At 34.2% G+C, this 20,284-nt stretch overlaps 1 protein-coding gene across 1 annotated transcript; it reads left to right on the forward strand.

The window, feature by feature from the left end:
* The first annotated feature begins 439 nt into the window (after positions 1-439).
* LOC123551656 (ubiquitin-conjugating enzyme E2 J1-like) lies at positions 440-18,606 on the forward strand. The gene is made up of 7 exons (XM_045340736.2): positions 440-587; positions 6,424-6,497; positions 7,450-7,581; positions 9,575-9,659; positions 10,077-10,182; positions 11,964-12,084; positions 12,433-18,606. Exons 1-7 carry the CDS (start codon positions 557-559, stop codon positions 13,192-13,194), a joined length of 1,311 nt encoding a protein of 436 aa, XP_045196671.2. The 5' UTR covers positions 440-556; the 3' UTR covers positions 13,195-18,606.
* The last annotated feature ends 1,678 nt before the right edge of the window (positions 18,607-20,284 follow it).

Below are 20,284 nucleotides of genomic sequence, written 5' to 3' on the forward strand. Positions count from 1 at the left end.
ATAGATCTTATCCTATCTTTTTGTGGACGATAAGTAAGTTAAGTAAGTAAGTATAAGAAGGTAAGCAAATAAGCATGCAAGAAAGCAAGTATAAGTTTTAATGAAAGTCGACAAGATATCAAACAATACAACATAAGCTGATTTTAGCTTCTTAACTGACTGAATGATACTCTTCGCTGGTTTTTGTATATACCAGATATAAGACAGACATAAGGTGTCATCCTATAATGTTATAAAGATTAACTGCTGTCCTAAACTTCATAATTTACAAATGATTCAGCTTTTCCTCGCTCTAAGGTGCGTTTGCTAGTAAATGGGAGTTGTAAATGATAAGACTGTATAGGTACATAGATTTACAATAGGCAAGCATGCGGGCAAACAAATAGAGTTGACCTCGTTACAACTTTTGATTCTTTTTCACGTACCGTTTCACTTCTGGCGTTGGGTTCATTGTTTAGTAAACACCGCTCTCCGTGAAAAAGACACGTCAGAAATTGATTGAATCCGAGTTTTGTCTTTATTTGTGTCAAAAGCACACTTCAACTACTTTGTCAACATGCAGGGAATGTACAGTATGCGCAGTCCTGGTATGTATAATACAAGCAGGTGTTGTTTAAGTTGACCGAAGTATAGAAACTTGGGAACAGGAAGTCAAATGTACCAGTTTTCGGACAAGTCTATGTAACAGCCTATTCTGTCTCATTTTTCAGGGATCTAGACATTTTTGTGCACATCAATCTACAAAAATATGTAGAAGAAATGTAAGGTATTTGGCACAAATAAAAAGAGAAAGGAAAAAGTTTAGGCAGTGTCTAGGTGACCTAAACTAACTAGTCCAACTAATTGTACGAGAGTCGCGATATTGTGATAATTTTTGAAAAGGTCAATATCTTTCCTCCACATACAACATTGGTAGGACCTTTTCTGCAGTGGACCTTCTGCGATGATTCTATGGGGCGGTTTTTAAATCGCATTTTAACTATTAAAAAACAAAAATATTAGTGGAATTTTTAGATACCTGGATAGAATATCCATTTTTTGTACCCCCCGACAACAAAGTTGTAAGGGGGTGTATACTGGTTTCAGGTTGTCTGTCTGTCTGTCCGTAGACGCAATCTTGTGCGCACCATCTCTCCTTATCTTGACAGAATTTAATGAAACTTCACACAAGTGATCAGTACCAACAGTAGTTGTGCATGGGGCATGTTAGGTTCTTTTAGAAAAAAAATTTGCAGAGTTATGGGACTTTGTTTTTTTGTTACTATACTATATACATAGACACAATCTTGTGCGCACCATCTTTCCTCATCCCCTTGACACAGTTTAATGAAACTTCACACAAGTGATCAGTACCAACAGTAGTTGTGCATGGGGCATGTTAGGTTCTTTTAGAAAAAAAATTTGCAGAGTTATGTGGCTTTGTTTGTTTTTTGTTACTATACTATATACATAGACACAATCTTGTGCGCACAATCTTTCCTCATCCCCTTGACTCAATTTAATGAAACTTCACACAAATGATCAGTAACAACAGTAGTTGTGCATGGGGCATGTTAGGTTCTTTCAGAAAAAAAAATTTGCACAGTTATGGGACTTTGGTTTTTTGTTACTATACCAGATACATAAACACAATCTTGTGTGCACCATCTCTCCTCATCCCCTTGACACAATTTAATGAAACTTTACACAAGTGATCAGTAACAACAGTAGTTGTGCATGGGGCATGTTAGGTTCTTTCAGCGACAAAAATTGCAGAGTTATGGGACTTTGTTTCTTGTTAACATACTATGTACATACAGTCTGCATATGCAATCTTGTGCGTGCCTAATCTACCAAACCCTTGCACACAATTTAATGAAACTTCACACAAGTGATCAGTACCAACCCTAGTTGTGCATGGTGCATGTTACATTCTTTTAGATAAATATTCTGCATAGTTATGGGACTTTGTTTTTTGTTACTATACTATATACATACAGTCTATATACATACAGTCCACATAAATATGCAATCTTGTGTGCGTCAAATTGCAATGTACTGTGTCAGTGCATGCGGGGGGTACATTCATCACCTTTAGTGATTGCTCTAGTTCCTTCCGTTCAGTTGATGTTTATGTAAATACACAAGTTTGTCACTGTTTTAAACAACGCACCGTAAAGTTGGCATACATTGTACATCGATCTGCCTGGTGTCATGTGATCGATAACAACCGAATTTCTGCACTGTCAGCTGTACTGATCATGAGTGTAATGGCTGACATGTAAGTACAGTGAGATAGCCAAATGAAATATATAGTGTTTGCATTTTTATTAATGTGTTTTACAGTTATGTTTAAACCATAAAATGATTCAGTTTTATTTTGTTTAACAGTTTCATTGTTTAAGTATATCAAAGAAGTACATAATAAACAGAATGGCAACAAGATATAATCTCGCGTAAGCGCGTGTAAACACGTTATCTCACTGAAGCGTTTGCTGACTTGATCACTCATGATCAGATCAACAGACACTTATTAAAGTATCATGCTGGCGATACGGCCAGCAGGTAATAAACAGAATCGGGTCCGCAGGGCTCCAGATAATTTTTCATGCAATTACTGAATTAGTTTTTCACTTCTTGTTTTTTTTCGCAATTAGTTTTTTCACTACTAAATTTTAAATTCAGTTAGTTTTTTTTTAATTTGCAATTAGTTTTTCATTGCAAAAAGTTTAACCTTTTATTTTTTTGTCACAGGGAGCGTGTTTATTATTCATTTAATATTGCTTGTTTGACCAATAGGCTGTTTTCCATGACTGAAGTAATTTTTAGCTTGACTATTCGAAGAATAAGTAGAGCTATCCTACTCACCATGGCATCGGTGTCGGCGTTGGCGTCACACCTTGGTTAAGTTTTTCGTACCAGTCCACATTTTGACAAAGTCTTTTGAGGTTAAGCTTTGAAACTTTCAACACTTGTTTACCATCACCATGACCAGTTATAGGCAAGAGCACATAACTCCATCAAGGATTTTGGCTGAATTATGGCCCCTTTTGACTAAGAAATCTTGGTTAAGTTTTTCGTACCAGTTCATATTTTGACAAAGTCTTTTGAGATAAAGCTTTGAAACTTTCAGCACTTGTTTACCATAACCATGTCCAGTTATAGACAAGAGTACATAACTCCATCAAGGATTTTGGCTGAATTATGGCCCCTTTCGACTTAGAAATCTTGGTTAATTTTTTCGTACCAATTCATATTTTGACAAAGTCTTTTGAGATAAAGCTTTGAAACTTTCAACACCTGTTTACCATCACCATTTCCAGTTAAGACAAGAGTACATAACTCCATCGAGGATTTTGGCTGAATTATGGCCCCTTTTGACTTAGAAATCTGAGTTAAGTTTTTCGTACCAGTTAATATTTTGTGTAAAGTGTTTGACGTATGGTTTTGAAACTTTTATCACTTGTTCAATATAATAGTCTCTATCTGTAGGAAAGAGTACATAACTCTGTCATCTATTTTGGCTGAATTATGGCCCTTTTTGGACTTGGAAATTTGTTCTGTTTTCATACAAGTCCACGTTTTTTCAAAACTATTTGACATATTGCTTTTAAACTTTGAACACTTGTTTATCATCAGGATTTCAATCTATAGGCAAGAGCACATAACTCTGACAACTATTTTGGCTGAATTATGGCCCTTTTTGGACTTTGAAATTGGTTCACACATTGCCATTTAGTGCAAGACTTATCGAAATCCACAAATACAGGAACATTGTCTAATCATTTTTTTTCTTTTGTCTGAATATCTTTGGTAATATTTTGACCCCATTCTTCAATCATTTCTTCGAATAGTCGAGCGAGCTGTCATCAGACAGCTCTTGTTCTGTTACTTTTAGTCCACTACCTTTCACTGGCTTTTTCCGACCAGAATCAATGACATTTGTTATGATCTCCGACACAATTCTATGTATTTCTTCATTAGATTTTTCTGTTCTTGTCACAGAATAATTCAATTAGTTCCAATAATAAACATATGACCGTTCCTTTCCGATCAGTGCGGTTTATGCACTGACATGTGTTTTGTGTATAATTCATTTAAAAATCGAATATTGTTGTTTTTTCTTAGTTTATTTTCCTTTTTATTTGTTAAATGAAGTACGAAATATGAAGAAATAATTAAATAATTTCCAATAATAAATATGTGACATGCCCCTTCTGATCATGTTATGTCCTTTCCGATAGTGCGGTTTATGCCACTCGTATTTTGTCTATAATTCATTTAAAAATCAAAAATTGCTATTTTATAATTCATTATTTATGTTCTTTTTTATTTGTGAAATGAAATATGAAGAACAATTAAATAATTTCCAATAATAAACATGTGGCATGCCCTTTCTGATTGTGTTAAGCCCTTTCCGATCAGCGCGGTTTATGTCATGACCCGTATTTTGTCTATAATTCATTTATTAATCGAATATTGATAATTTTTTTATCTTAAATTATTTTCTTTTTCATTTGTTAAATGAAATGTGAAGAAACAATTAAATAATTTCCAATAATCAACATTCTGGTATCTAGTCATAGCGACGTAAGCATACAACATTTCTGTAAGATTGTAAAGTTATAATCTTGTACACAGAATTTTTAACTTTTAATAAAATTCTCCAAATATTCATTCATGTTTAATCTGATTGAACATGGTTCTACAACTTACAAAAAAATGATGAGTGTTTATATAAAAGAATACTATTTATTTTAAAGAAAAGGATGAGTGCATTTAAGTTATGGAAATTTCCTGTGCGCTCACCGAATTTCAATCTCGTATAAAATCATTTTGCGTTAAAGTCTTTTATTTTCCTTTTGTAAACTAATTATTTATATTATACCATGTATACACGAATGATTTCTGCAATAAACCCTACAAAAATACCATTTATTAATAAAATACGGGTGTATTTCGGTTATGGAAATTTCACGCGCGGTCGCTGAATTTCAGTCTCGAATAAAGTCATTTTGCATGAACGTATTTTATTTTCCTTTCGTATGTTATTTATTTATGATATACAGTGTAACTTCTGAAAACCGAATGACCTCCGGACCAGCCTGAAAGTTCGGTTTTTGGAAGTTTCCGGTATTCAGAAGTTTAAAAGTTTGTAGGCAATGTGGACTTGGTGCACAAGAGTTATGTTTTCTTACACATAGGGTGAAGGAGATTATTATCCTTTTCAATTTTACAATTTTATTAAAAGAAATTAATTAATTAATTAATTAATTACAAACATTGAGGATAATAAATACATAAATAAAAGATATAAAAAGAAACAACATATCTTAAATAGCAGCATTTACGCAAATATTTTCCACTTACATTTTACTATCTTTGGAGTTCGGAGTTCGTCAACATTTCATTAATGTTACTGCATAGTTTAATCGATACTGAATCCTTCATTACTTATGCATCAAATGATCATTGTGATTATCTAGCGTGTCAAAATAAATGGGGGTCGCTGATAGATAAACAAAAGAACATGTTGACAGCGTTTTTTGATTAACAGGTATCACTTTTAACCCAGCAAAAAATTTGCTGTTCGGTTTTCAGAAGTCAATTTTAGTGTTGAAATATAAACGGTCCTTCAGAAATCGTCCGGTATTCAGAATTCAGAAGTTCCGGTTTTCAGAAGTTAAAAATAAATAGAAATAAGAACAGAAAAAATCGGGACCTTGAGTTTTGTGCAGTTTTCAAAGGTTTCCCGTTTTCAGAAGGTCTGGTTTTCGGAAGTTACACTGTATATGATAGAATTATATCAGAAAACCTTCAAAAATACAGGTGTATTCTGGTTATGGAAAAGGTATTCCGTTTTTTAGGTAGATTCCGGTTTAATGTGTGATCGCTTTAAATTACTTCTTCCCATGAACCATGTGATGGGTCATCACTAAACTTGGTCTGCAGCATCCTTGTACGATCTCTCTCAAATTTGTAGAAATTCATAAAGAAGTCATAAACATTTAGCAAAAAACATATAAATTGATATAGTTACAATTAGCTCTACAGTGTTGCATTGTAGTTTGTTTCACAAAAGAAATAGGTAAAAGGTCAAGGTCACAGTGAAATGTGGAAACTGTTTCCTATCGATATCAAGAGATTGTTTCTGCTTATGACCGTCACCTGTCATAGGATGATTCCTTATGATAAGGAGTCCGAGATGATCTCTGATGGGTTTATGTTGGACAATATCTCAAAAGTCAAGGACAATGGACTTTGTGATTGAAAATAGATTCTGATCAGTTACTGGAAAATACAGTATATGATTCATAAAATGATTGCCTGTAGTGACTTTATGATATGTGTCGTTTCGGAGGTCATCAGTCAATGTCACAACATACAAAATTACATACGATCTTAATGATGCCATTAGTCATTTATTTCTGTTCTATTTTACAGCTGTGAAAAGGCTGATGAAAGAAGCACAGGAACTGAGTGAACCAACAGAACAATATGCATGTCAACCACTTGAGGTAAACTTTGACCATATACACTTGAATGCATAGTTGATAGAATATGAGCATACCAGGATTTTGCTGGCATTATAGTTACACACAAAATTCTATACTAACTGCTTGATATTATATATTCAGTGTAATAAATATTGTTTTTATATTTATATTTCATACTTGTGTGGGTAGACCTATAGAGGATATTTGTTTGTTTTAGTGTAAGATCGAAATATATTTCACCGAGTGAACACTATAATGCAATATTTTCACGAGTGGCACAGCATCGAGTCCACGAGTGAAAATGTAAATTATGGTGTTCACAAGTGAAATATATTTCGATCTTACATTGAAACAAATTTTCTGTTTATTTTATGCATTTTAATGGTTTGAACCAAATTATATTCAGTTTGCCCGCGCAGTGTCACATGCATCATAATGTGATAATGTCGTGACGTCAGGATGTCTTTGTAGAAAAACTATAAATAGTTCTATTACTTTTTCTGATTTCTTTGACATTTTATTATGATAAAATATAAATATTTATGATGCTTTCATTCTTTTAATACATCTTTACCTTTACTGAAGAATATTTTGCAAGGAACTTCTTATAATTTATAATTCATATCATTTCGCATTCAAATGTAGTTCCGTACCAGTGAAAAATAAAGATGATATTTTCACTGTTTGAAACAGTGAAAATATCAATTTTATTTCACTGATAAATTTCAGTATTTCACAGAAGAGTATAAATTTTTCAACAATGTAGTTTCAGAATTCAGAGCAGAATTTAACTAATTTGATATGTGCATTTGAAAAAACAACAACATGAATTGTGAAACTGGTCTTCAAACTTCGTTTCATAACATACATGTAGTGTCAGATGATTCCAAGCTGTCCTGAGTTGTATGAAGTTAAGACTGTGATCAGTACTGTACAAGGTAAATAGTTTGAAAAGTGGTTGTTTTTATTTCAGGACAATTTGTTTGAGTGGCATTTCACTATCCGAGGTCCAGCAGACTCCGAATTTGATGGAGGTCTGTATCACGGCAGAATTATTCTGCCACCAGAATATCCTATGAAACCACCCAGCATCATTATACTCACGGTAAGTAAATTGTTATGCATAAAAAAGTGGTCATATATATCAAAATACTCAAGATATTCTTTTTAGCTCATCTGATTTTTTGAAAAAAAATGATGAGTTATTGTCATCACTTGAGCGGTTGTCGGCGTCGGCGTCTGCGTCTGCGTCGGCGTTGCCTGGTTAAGTTTTATGTTTAGGTCAGCTTTTCTCCTAAACTATCAAAGCTATTGCTTTGAAACTTGGAATACTTGTTCACCATCATAAGCTGACCCTGTATAGCAAGAAACATAACTCCATCTTGCTTTTTGCAAGATTTATGGCCCCTTTTGTACTTAGAAAATATCAGATTTCTTGGTTAAGTTTTATGTTTAGGTCAACTTTTCTCCTAAACTATCAAAGCTTTTGCTTTGAAACTTGGAATACTTGTTCACCATCATAAGCAGACCCTGTACATCAAGAAACATAACTCCATCTTGCTTTTTGCAAGAATTATTGCCCCTTTTGGACTTAGAAAATCAGTTTTCTTGGTTAAGTTTTATGTTTAGGTCAGCTTTTATCCTAAACTATCAAAGCTATTCCTTTAAAACTTGCAACACTTGTTCACCATCATAAGCTGACCCTGTACAGCAAGAAACATAACTCTATCCTGCTTTTTGCAAGATTTATGGCCCCTTTTGGACTTAGAAAATATCAGATTTCTTGGTTAAGTTTTATGTTTAGGTCAACTTTTTTTCTTAAACTATCAAAGCTATTGCTTTAAAACTTGCAACTCTTGTTCACCATCATAAGCTGACCCTGTACAGCAAGCAACATAACTCCATCCTGCTTTTTGCAATAATTATTGCCCCTTTTGGACTTAGAAAAATCATTTTCTTGGTTGAATATTATGTTTAAGTCAACTTTTCTCATAAACTATCAAAGCTATTGCTTTAAAACTTGCAACAGTTTTTCACCATCATAAGTGGACACTGTACATCAAGAAACATAACTCTATCCTGCTTTTTGCAAGAGTGATGGCCCTTTTTAGACTTAGAAAATCATGGGTAGGACAATATTTCTATTATACAAAAAAAATCAGATGAGCGTCAGCACCCGCAAGGCGGTGCTCTTGTTTAGCTCATCTGATGTTTTGAAAAAAGAATGATAAGTTATTATCACTTGATTGGTGTCGGCATCTGCGTCAGCATCGGCATTGCCTGGTTAAGTTTTATGTTTAGGTCAGCTTTTTTCCTAAACTATCAAAGCCTTTGCTTTACAACTTGCAACACTTGTTCATCATCAATAGCTGTCTCTGTACAGCAAGAAGCATAACTCTATCTTGCTTTTTGCAAGAATTATGGCTCCTTTGGATTTAGAAAATATCAGATTTCTTGGTTAAGTTTTGTGTTTAGGTCAACTTTTTTCCTTAGTGGTCAAAGCTATTGCTTTAAAACTTGAGCAGTTTTTCGCCATTAAAAGCTGACTTTCCACAGCAAGTACCGTAACTCTACATTTTTTTTTTGCAAGAATTATGATCTCTTTTGGACTTAGAAAATCATGGGTATGACTATTTCTGTTATACAGAGACAAAAACAGATGAGCTTCTGCACCTGCATGGTGGTGTTCTTGTTTTAAATACCCTGCAGCATCTAAAAGCTGGATGAGTTTATAGCGTTGACCTCCTACTCGGTCTCAAAGTTGAATGGCCTGACCTAAATTAAACATGTTTTATGGGTTCAAAGTTTAGTATTTTACATGTGAAAAGCTATTTGACTGGGTTATAGAAGGTTGATGGCTCTACCCATTACTCTGGTACCTGGCCATGCCAGAAGCATTGCTCAGACTGAAAGCTGGAAAAGTCGCCGTATTATCTGACTTGTATCAGTGTGACTCAAAACCCAACAAAAACAAACAACAACAAAATTAATTCAGTTATCCACTGCCCATTATTGTAAATTGCAAAAACTCCCATTGGCCCTGGATAAATACATATTGATTCATTGAATGTATCAGTGTTTGTATCATATATTTCTAGCCAAATGGAAGATTTGAGGTGAACAAAAAGATATGTTTAAGTATATCAGGACACCATCCGGAGTCATGGCAACCATCTTGGTCATGTATGTTTTTATATTCAACATTTTTGCTACTGTACATCAACATTACTGTTTAACAGCCATGTGCTATTTTATCCATTTTAGAATGTTATATCTCTTGCAATAAGTATGCTGAAAATTATTAATTTTCATAAGAGAAGTGGGGCTAATTTTTGTAGTTGAGTTAATCAAATGAAATTAAGTCCCAATGATTAAATAAAAATCCACTCATGATTTTTCATCGAAAGTTGAAATAGATGAATTCATATCTGCATGAAATAGTCGTTTCCTAAACCATTAAGTTTGTACTCACTAAGTACATTAAACTGTTTCACAGCTAATCACTTATCTTATACAATGTTAAAGCAGCAAATATGTTAGAACAATTTGTATACTGTTTTCTCCCTTATTTCCTAGTTTGATAAGTTGTTATAATTTCAGTGAGAACAGCCTTGCTAGCTATAATAGGATTCATGCCTACACATGGGGGTGGGGCTCTCGGGTCCTTGAACTACACTCCAGATGAGAGAAAAATACTGGCAAAAAGGTTAGCGGTCTTTCTTTAGTACGATTTGGTCATGGTATAACAAATGATGGCATTTGCTAAAGTTTCATCTCATTTGTTAGCTTAACTTTTCAAAGAAAAAGTATGTATTGCACTTGACCCGGCGTTGGGTTTAAGTTTTTGATAAAGTCAAATATCTCTCTTACTATCAAAGCTTTTGATTTGAAACTTAAAATAGTTAGTTACTGTCAAAGTCTACACCAGGAAAAACAATCCCCATAACTCTGATTTGAATTTTATTAGAGTTTTGCCCCTTTTTAACTTAGAATTTTTGGTTAAAGTTTTATAAAGTTTTTACTGGCAAAGCTCTAATTCAGAGTCAAGCACTGAGAAAAGTAGAGTGTGCTGTCGTTTATCAGAGAACTTCTTTCGTCCTAGATGGACAGGCTGACTTGCTCACAAATATATTGTTTGTCTTCCTGGTACAATATTGTACTAATCACCTGAATCTGAGATTGACTCGTATACATGTAAAATAAACTGCAGTAAGTAAAATCTTAAAGAAATGTAATTATGTTGTTGTTTTTTTAAAGAAATTAGTGCCTAATTTCTTGTATTCTTCAAAACTTTAAAATTACTTTAAAAATAAAATTCTGTTTATGAATCTGGTATTTATATTAATAATAGAGCTGTAAAAAATATACATACTAAGGAAATAAAAATAGTATTCACAAATTTTGAGTCATATTATTGGATATTTTAAAATTTCATAAATAGATTTTCCAATTTCTTTTTAGCTCATCTGATTTTTTGAAAAAAAATGATGAGTTATTGTCATCACTTGAGCGGTTGTCGGCGTCGGCGTCTGCGTCGGCGTTGCCTGGTTAAGTTTTATGTTTAGGTCAGCTTTTCTCCTAAACTATCAAAGCTATTGCTTTGAAACTTGGAAGACTTGTTCACCATCATAAGCTGACCCAGTATAGCAAGAAACATAACTCCATCTTGCTTTTTGCAAGATTTATGGCCCCTTTTGTACTTAGAAAATATCAGATTTCTTGGTTAAGTTTTATGTTTAGGTCAACTTTTCTCCTAAACTATCAAAGCTATTGCTTTGAAACTTGGAATACTTGTTCACCATCATAAGCAGACCCTGTACATCAAGAAACATAACTCCATCTTGCTTTTTGCAAGAATTATTGCCCCTTTTGGACTTAGAAAATCAGTTTTCTTGGTTAAGTTTTATGTTTAGGTCAGCTTTTATCCTAAACTATCAAAGCTATTGCTTTATAACTTGCAACACTTGTTCACCATCATAAGCTGACCCTGTACAGCAAGAAACATAACTCCATCCTGCTTTTTGCAAGATTTATGGCCCCTTTTGGACTTAGAAAATATCAGATTTCTTGGTTAAGTTTTATGTTTAGGTCAACTTTTTCTCTTAAACTATCAAAGCTATTGCTTTGAAACTTGCAACACTTGTTCACCATCATAAGCTGACCCTGTAGAGCAAGCAACATAACTCCATCCTGCTTTTTGCAATAATTATTGCCCCTTTTGGACTTAGAAAATCATTTTCTTGGTTGAGTATTATGTTTAAGGCAACTTTTCTCATAAACTATCAAAGCTATTACTTTAAAACTTGCAACAGTTTTTCACAATCATAAGTGGACACTGTACATCAAGAAACATAACTCTATCCTGCTTTTTGCAAGAATGATGGCCCTTTTTAGACTTAGAAAATCATGGGTAGGACAATATTTCTATTATACAAAAAAAATCAGATGAGCGTCAGCACCCGCAAGGCGGTGCTCTTGTTTTATTAGGTCGCAAGATTTCAAATGTCCATCGTGTGGTAGTATCCAGAACATACTGAAGCCAGTGACGGAGGAATCTAAGAAAACAACAGAGGAAGCTAGAGAACTTGCCGCACAAATAGACTTTAAGGTAAGTTTGTAACATCTGTATGTTGTAGTTGTATATTTCTCAGTATAAGTTTCTAAAAAATAATGTCTTGGTAACTATGTTTGAGAAGCATAGCATGTTGCTTTTGCCTAGCTTTGATCAAAACTGAGATTTTCTTGTTAATTTTTGCCTTTAATCATTTTTCAAAACTCCATCTATAAGAATTGATTTGGAATACCAGGCACAGTTTGTGTCTTCAGCTTAAAAATACACATAATAAAGTCAGAAGATAAATTGTTATTTATGTTTGTTTCTCTCTGTTTACTGTATATTGTATAGTTGATTTTGTAACTTGTCTCCTAATGGACAATTTATTGTTTTCATTCCAAGGACGAGAAAGAGAAAAATGCAGCTTTGAAATCCACTACCCAGAATTCCTCAACTAGTGAACAGGAAACGCCTGTAGCAGACAACACAACTGAGGGTGCATCAGCAGCTGCAGCATCTCAACCAGATATAGCGTCACAACAGTTCGGGCAATTTCCATTCAGAATGCCATTTTTCCCGCCTTTTCCACAGATGAATCCACAGTTTGCCAATACTGGGGTTAGTGCAGCGACACAAGTCCCAAGGTTTCCTCTACCATTTGTGTCACCGTTCTATCCTCCAATGATGCAGCCAGGAACTTTTCCAATGCCCCCCATGATGCCTGGAATGCAGGTGCCACCATGGCAACAGAACATAAATACAACACCATCACAGAGTCCAGTGTCTGCTTCTGTACCAACAAGGGAGACAACTCCACCAAACGCTAGCAGTTCTTCTGTTCAAAATGACACTTCTGACACTCAGAGTAACACTGAAACTGTAAACCAGTTGAGTACTACAACATCTTCAACACAAAATGCCGAAAACACATCTACAAACAACACGTCGCCTACAAGTGAAGAGGGACTGCGCCAAAGAAATGTTGCTTCCGCACAACAAACACACACACATCACAGGCAACAACAGTCTTCCCAACAGGCAGACACAGACGATCGTAGGACTGATAGATTCTTGCTTCTATTTGCAGCCTTTGTGGTTATTGTAATAGCATTGTTGTTAATCAGACGCTTACATATGATGAAACTTATACACTTTTCATTATAGGGATCAATAACTACATTACAGCTTGCATTAAGAGTCCATCTTGGTTAAGGCGAGAAAGTGGTCGCATAACACAACTGTTCTCTTAATATGGTGTAATCATTTCTTTAACAACACAAAAAGGAGTAGATGTTACAGTCGGTTGTTTCTATACTTAATATTTAGACTATTTGGGCAAGCTTTGATATACTGTTATAGAAAAGTTTTAGTTATACCCTTTGCCAAAGTAGATTAATTTAAACTTATTCATACAAAAAATTGTGACTTTTGGGGGGAAAAAAAGGATCAAAAGTAAACAGTTACAGAAATCTTTTCCCAAGAAAGTAACTTCAGAATTGCATACAAGATATGTGTTTGTTTTTGTGTTAGATGGAAAAATTTTTTCATCAAGTTACTTCGACAGCTGACAGAGACGATCTTTAAAAATGACTGTATTAAAATGTTTTTAGTGTAAAAAAAACAACGCCCAGATTTTGAGATATCTGTGATTTTATTGAAATGAGCCGTGCCATGAGAAAACCAACATAGTGGGTATGCGACCAGCATGGATCCAGACCAGCCTGCGCATCCGCGCAGTCTGGTCAGGCTCCATGCTGTTCGCTTTTAAAGCCTATTGGAATTGGAGAAACTGTTAGCGAACAGCATGGAGCCTGACCAGACTGCGCGGATGCGCAGGCTGGTCTGGATCCATGCTGGTCGCATACCCACTATGTTGGTTTTCCCATGGCACGGCTCAAATGGTGATTAGTGTGTATAAGTGCATGTACTTACAAAAAGATTCATAATATGAGATATTTTGTAATGATAAAGTCAACAGCTAAGTCATATTTCGTCACCTTAATTCAAGAAGGGTGTAAGTTCATTTTTGACAAAATGGAGTGTTTGGTAACATTGGATTTGTCTCCAAACGCTCAACAGCATGCACCTAACTTATATTGTGTAGCTCTAACATGAAGAGGGTAAATCTTTGCCACCAACATCTAACTCACCCATTTTATGTTCCAGTCAGATCTTTAAACGCATTTTTCTCAAAACAATAATAATGAAGTTATACGCTTCTGGAATTAAGGTGACAATTTGTCAGTGAAAAAGTGCAATAGACAGTTCATACAAGATGTGTTACCAACTAAACTTCGGTAACAGTGTAATAGCTCAAAGATAAGTGGATGAATAATAGATAATTGTGGAGAAAGCATGCAGGATCAGTGATATCTATTTTCCTTTGTTGCATTTTGTTTTTGGTATTCTGAATGTTTATAGCTTCATAACAAGTGCGTCAAATTACATTTATGCCATGATTTTAAAATTTAATGTTTATTTTCAATAATGATGCTGTTAAAGTAATATTTTCAACTTACATGTAAACATAGAACTGAATTATGTAGAGGATTGTGTGTTAGAAAATACTACATTTAAACAGTCCTTTGAAGATGAGGGGATATATGTTGTTTTGCTCATGTGATGCTTTGGTTGGTTTGTCTTTGGGCAGTTAATTTTTGTATAAGATCAATAATTAAAGAACAGCTGGACCTATAACCAAGCCTCACGTAATTGTTGCTCATGGTCAGTAGGTGACCATAGTCACGAGAAGCTTGAGGCTGTTTCTGATCAATAACTGGGGAACACCTTGATTCTGAAACCAAATTATGTACACAGGTACCTCTGACATGCTGTCACGATGAGCATACTGTGAAATAATCAATATTAAAAGGGGATTTTAGTCCTATTTATTTTGATACCTTCAAGTTCATATCCCACTGAAAGAGCAGTTTTGGTTTGATTAATATTTTTCATATAATTTCACAATATGTGTTTAGCAAAGAGCTTATGTTAATATAATTAAAGTTGGGTTATTTTCTAATTTATTTGTTTATGTATCTTTTACAATTAAGATTAAATTTTTCTTGACTTTTGTTACTTGGTATATTATGTTGTTGTTAAATCTTGGAGGGGATATTTACTGTGTTGTATATACGTACCTTTTATTACTTAGTGAATAATTTTAGCATCACCTTTATTACATAAATAAGCACTAGCCATATTTGTGCTATTAAGAATTTATGCTGTTATTATGGTAATACTTTTGAGATGCTGCTGCTTAATATTTATGACATTTTGTCTTCACAAGTCACTGTGATCGCAATGTTCGTCTTCACAAGTCACTGTGATCGCAATGTTCGTCTTCACAAGTCAGTGTGATTGCATTGTTTGTCTTCACAAGTTACTGCCATTGCAATGTTCATCTTCATAAGTCACTGTGATGGCAATGTTAGTCTTCACAAGTCAGTGTGATGGTAATGTTTATCTTCACAAGTCACTGTGATTACAATGTTTGTCTTCACAAGTCACTGTGATCGCAATGTTTGTCTTCACAAGTCAGTGTGATTGCATTGTTTGTTTTTACAAGTTACTGCCATTGCAGTGTTCATCTTCATAAGTCAGTGTGATGGTAATGTTTATCTTCACAAGTCACTGTGATTACAATGTTTGTCTTCACAAGTCACTGTGATCGCAATGTTCGTCTTCACAAGTCAGTGTGATTGCATTGTTTGTCTTCACAAGTTACTGCCATTGCAGTGTTCATCTTCATAAATCAGTGTGATGGTAATGTTTATCTTCACAAGTCACTGTGATTACAATGTTTATCTTCACAAGTCACTCTGATTGCAATGTTCATCTTCACAAGTCACTGAGATCACAGTGTTAGAATTCTGAAGTGACTCCTATCACCATGTTCATTGTTTCAAGTCACTCTGATCAATGTTCATCCTCACAAGTCACTCTGATAACAGTGTTATAATTCAGAAGTGACTTTTATCACAGTGTTCATCCTCACAAGTCTCTCTGATCACAGTGTTCATCAGCCAAAATAACATAATGATGAATATCATCCAGTCTGCTGTGTAACTATGTCAATATGTTATGCAATTTTCATTTGTTGTACAGCTTACTATCATATTCAGAGCATACATTTCTGCATTTCTTATTGGATATGGATGAACAATATTTGAAAAGCTGAAGACAGGCCATTTTTACACTAAGGGCAATACAAGGGAAATGTACTATTCCTTTGCTGATTTACTTATGTTGGGCTTGTCTTTCAATATTGTTTATTTATGGGTAATCATGCGATTCTTTGTAAAACTAACTGTTTAGTGTAACATTTTCAGGCAGGTTTCATCTCCAGTGTACCTGTAAACATTGGTAAAAACTGATAGACTGTTTTATTTCATGTCTTTATTGGTTTACATATGTATAATGGTTGATCCAGAAATAATATCACTCTGTCTATGGCACATTAATTCTTAGTTTATGCTTATTCAGATCTGATCACATAAAAAAAAATTTTTTCATTACAGATATGTAGAAATTTCTAGTATAGCTTTGGCGCTATTTCAGCTCATTCAAAGGCAATTTATTTTTTTTATAAACAGAAATAATGGTCAAACAAAGATGGTCACCAAAATTTACATTGAACTATTGTGCCAAATGAAATGAAATTATTATGGTCTTAAAAAGAACCTTTCTGTCATCTGCGGCTAAAATCTGGGTGATATCTTGCAGGGTCAAGTTAGCTTTATAGTACAAGTGATTGTTACTCAGTGAAAAAAATGTTGTTTTCTGATGTCAGTAAGTTCAGTGATGTGTGTCGTTCGCTCTAAACATGCTATCTGTAGTTTGAAAGTTATTTGTGTGATATTCTAAAATAACACTGTTAACAGATCTAGATATTCAGGTATGAAATATTGTTGTTTTCTGTTCATTTTACCTGCTTTTGTGACACCAGTTACATTACTTCTTGATCAGCCCTCGTACATTACAGAAGAATGCTTCGTGTTTATTTCTTTGCAAAACGTTTTACTTAATTTGCTCATATTTTGCTCATCATAGAGGGTACTGCCAGAAATCAACAATAAGATGTCAGTGTGACAGTTGTATAGACCTAGAGATAATTTAGCTGTTATATGTAGGTTGGTAGGATTTTGTTAATGCTGATGTAGGTTTAAATCATTTCATAGATATGTCTAACTAATATTGTATAAGTATGTAAACAACATAGGAAACCAATGTTGGATTAAATCATGTCATAGGTATGCCATATTTGTAGCCTATAGGTTTGTGGACAAGACAGTAAGCTGTGATAGGTTTAAATCATGTCTCAGATATGTGTAGTTAGTATCCCGTAGGTTTGTAAACAAGACAGGAATCTACTATAGGTTTAAATCCTGTCATAGGTATGCCTAACCAGTATTCTGTAGGTTTGTAAACAAGACAGTAAACTTATGTGTTCAAATCATGTCATAGATATTTTGGTTTCTGTAGGTTTGTAAATATGGCAGTAAGCTGATGTAGTTGGGCATAATTTGTACCCTGTGTCTGTGTGTGTTTACTTTGTTTAGATAGAACTTACATTATCTGATTGTCTACCTGAGGTGCTATCGTTAGTGTCTGATAAGTCATCAACATAGGTTTCAAAAGATCACCTGTGATATATGCATGCAATTTGATGAGACCGTGAATTTCTTGAAATGGGTAGGCTTGAGTACATGATAACTGCATACATATTTTGAATGTATATAGGAACATGACTACATACTCTTTGTTATATCAGATACAGAATAATTTATTCCATATACACTTACATGGTATTGGAGGTAATTGCATTTTTTTTTAATTAAAATTTCACTTTGTAATTATGACTTTTCAAATCTTAAATTTTTATTTAGTAAATATACTTAATTTCATGGGTGCAATTGTTTTTTGTAGTTAACTAAAACTTAGAAATACTTTATTGTTTCTGTATAGTTATCTGTTCACATGTTATTTATATTATGTAATGTTTGTCTTCACAAATACTTTATTTTATTGTTGTTTTTTTTCTGTTTTATAATATTTTTGTTTGTATGCCATATCTTACGCACATAATGTGTTAAGTGTAATTTTATTTTTATGTTCTATTTCTTAATTTAAGTCGGAAGTTGTTGCAGTTTGTATTAACCCTTATCATGCTGGACACAATTTATTCTGCCTTTGCGACCAGTGTGGATCATGATCAGCCTGCACATCCATGAATGTTCGCCATTCTGTCTATATCTTTTTGGTATGCATCCCTTTTAACAGTTAATGGTACTGTCCAGATTTGAAAGATGGACAAGTTCATTATAGAAATACAGCAGGGTAAGGGTTAATTGAATACTATTAGGCCAATGAAAATTGATTGTAGAGATGTTGCTCTGCCAGCTAGAATCTTCATCAAGGTTTGGCTGCTGTTCTATAGATTGATTTTCACTGTCCTAATTAGTGATAAAAATTGTAAAAGTGTAATGTGTAAGTTTTTTATGCTTGGGACATGTTAGCATTGTCACATTGTTATGTAATATTTTGAAATCCAGTTAATAAATAACTTCAAACATGTTTGTGATGTTGTGTATAAAATTTCAGTTTTTGAAACAATGATTATTGGACTTCCCTCATTCACGATCATTTACACTCCACTTTCCGCATTTCTGAAGTAGTCTTTACAAAACTGGAATAAAATGAATTTTGTCATAAGATCTCAAAATCAAATTTGAAAATACCGTAGGCCAAATGTGGAGATAATTGACCCTTTATCAATAATGCCATATGTAACTGTGTTTAAACTACAGTGCTTTTATTTTATGGCATATCCTGATCACATTTAGACAGAATGTGTATGACCTAAAGATCTTGTAGAAGGTCAAGATTTATATTCCCTTGATTTATTTACAAAACCTGTCCATAGGCCATATTGTTGGGAAATTTCTTAATTAAGGTAGCTCTGCAAGTTTGATAAACCAGTGTAATTGTGTAACATCAGTTAACTGGATAACGTAGAATGAATTTAAAATGGCAACGATAATGTAGTATTGCAATGCTTAACACATTGACTAATGACAAATGTCTTAAAATAAGCCTGATATATGCATATCTCTAATCATGGGCCAATATCTCAGAAACAAGCACACAGACCGATACATTTTAATTTCCCATATTATAGATCATACTTTTATTTAGGACTATGAGAAATTTCGTTAAAATCTACCGGTACATGGTAGAAAAAATTGTATTTGTGAAAATGTTTTCAAATTTGTTATTTACCAATAAACTCAGATTATGAAAACTTCTGTGAGGTTCAAATTTTTCAAATCTGTCTAGCAAAAGTTCAGGCACATGACCCCATCTTTCTTATTTGCTGAAATTTCCCGAGTATATTTGGAAGTTTTGAAAAAACAGGGTTTTTTTTGAAATTCTAGTGTAGGAAAAAAATTTATCCAAACAGTTTTATTTCCCCACTGTTCATTTTTATGCCCCCGAAGGGAGGCATATAGTTTTTGAACCGTCTGTCTGCCGGTCTGTCAGTCTGTCGGTCTGTCAGTCTGTCCACAATTTTTGTGTCCGGTCCATATCTTTGTCATGGATGGATGGATTTTAAAATAACTAGGCATGAATGTGTACCACAGTAAGATGACGTGTCGAGCACAAGACCCAGGTCCGTAGCTCAAAGGTCAAGGTCACACTTAGACGTTAAAGGTCATTTTTCATGATAGTTGGGCGTGTCCGGTCCATATCTTTGTCATCGATGGATGGATTTTCAAATAACTTGGCATGAATGTGTACCACAGTAAGACGACGTGTCGCGCGCAAGACCCAGGTCCGTAGCTCAAAGGTCAAGGTCACACTTAGACGTTAAAGGTCATTTTTCATGATAGTTGGGCGTGTCTGGTCCATATCTTTGTCATTCATGGATGGATTTTCAAATAACTTGGCATGAATGTGTACCACAGTACGACGACGTGTCGCGCGCAAGACCCAGGTCCGTAGCTTAATGGTCAAGGTCACACTTAGACGTTAAAGATCATTTTTCATGATAGTTGGGTGTGTCCGGTCCATATCTTTGTCATCCATGGATGGATTTTCAAGTAACTACGCATGAATGTGTGGCACAGTAAGATGACATGTCGTGTGCAAGACCCAGGTCTGTAGCTCAAAGGTCAAGGTCACACTTAGACGTTAAAGGTCATATTTCATGATAGTGCATTGATGGGCGTGTCCTGTCCATATCTTTGTCATT

Source organism: Mercenaria mercenaria, chromosome 4 (assembly GCF_021730395.1).
Source record: "Mercenaria mercenaria strain notata chromosome 4, MADL_Memer_1, whole genome shotgun sequence".
In the NCBI taxonomy this organism is placed as follows: Eukaryota; Metazoa; Mollusca; class Bivalvia; order Venerida; family Veneridae; genus Mercenaria; species Mercenaria mercenaria.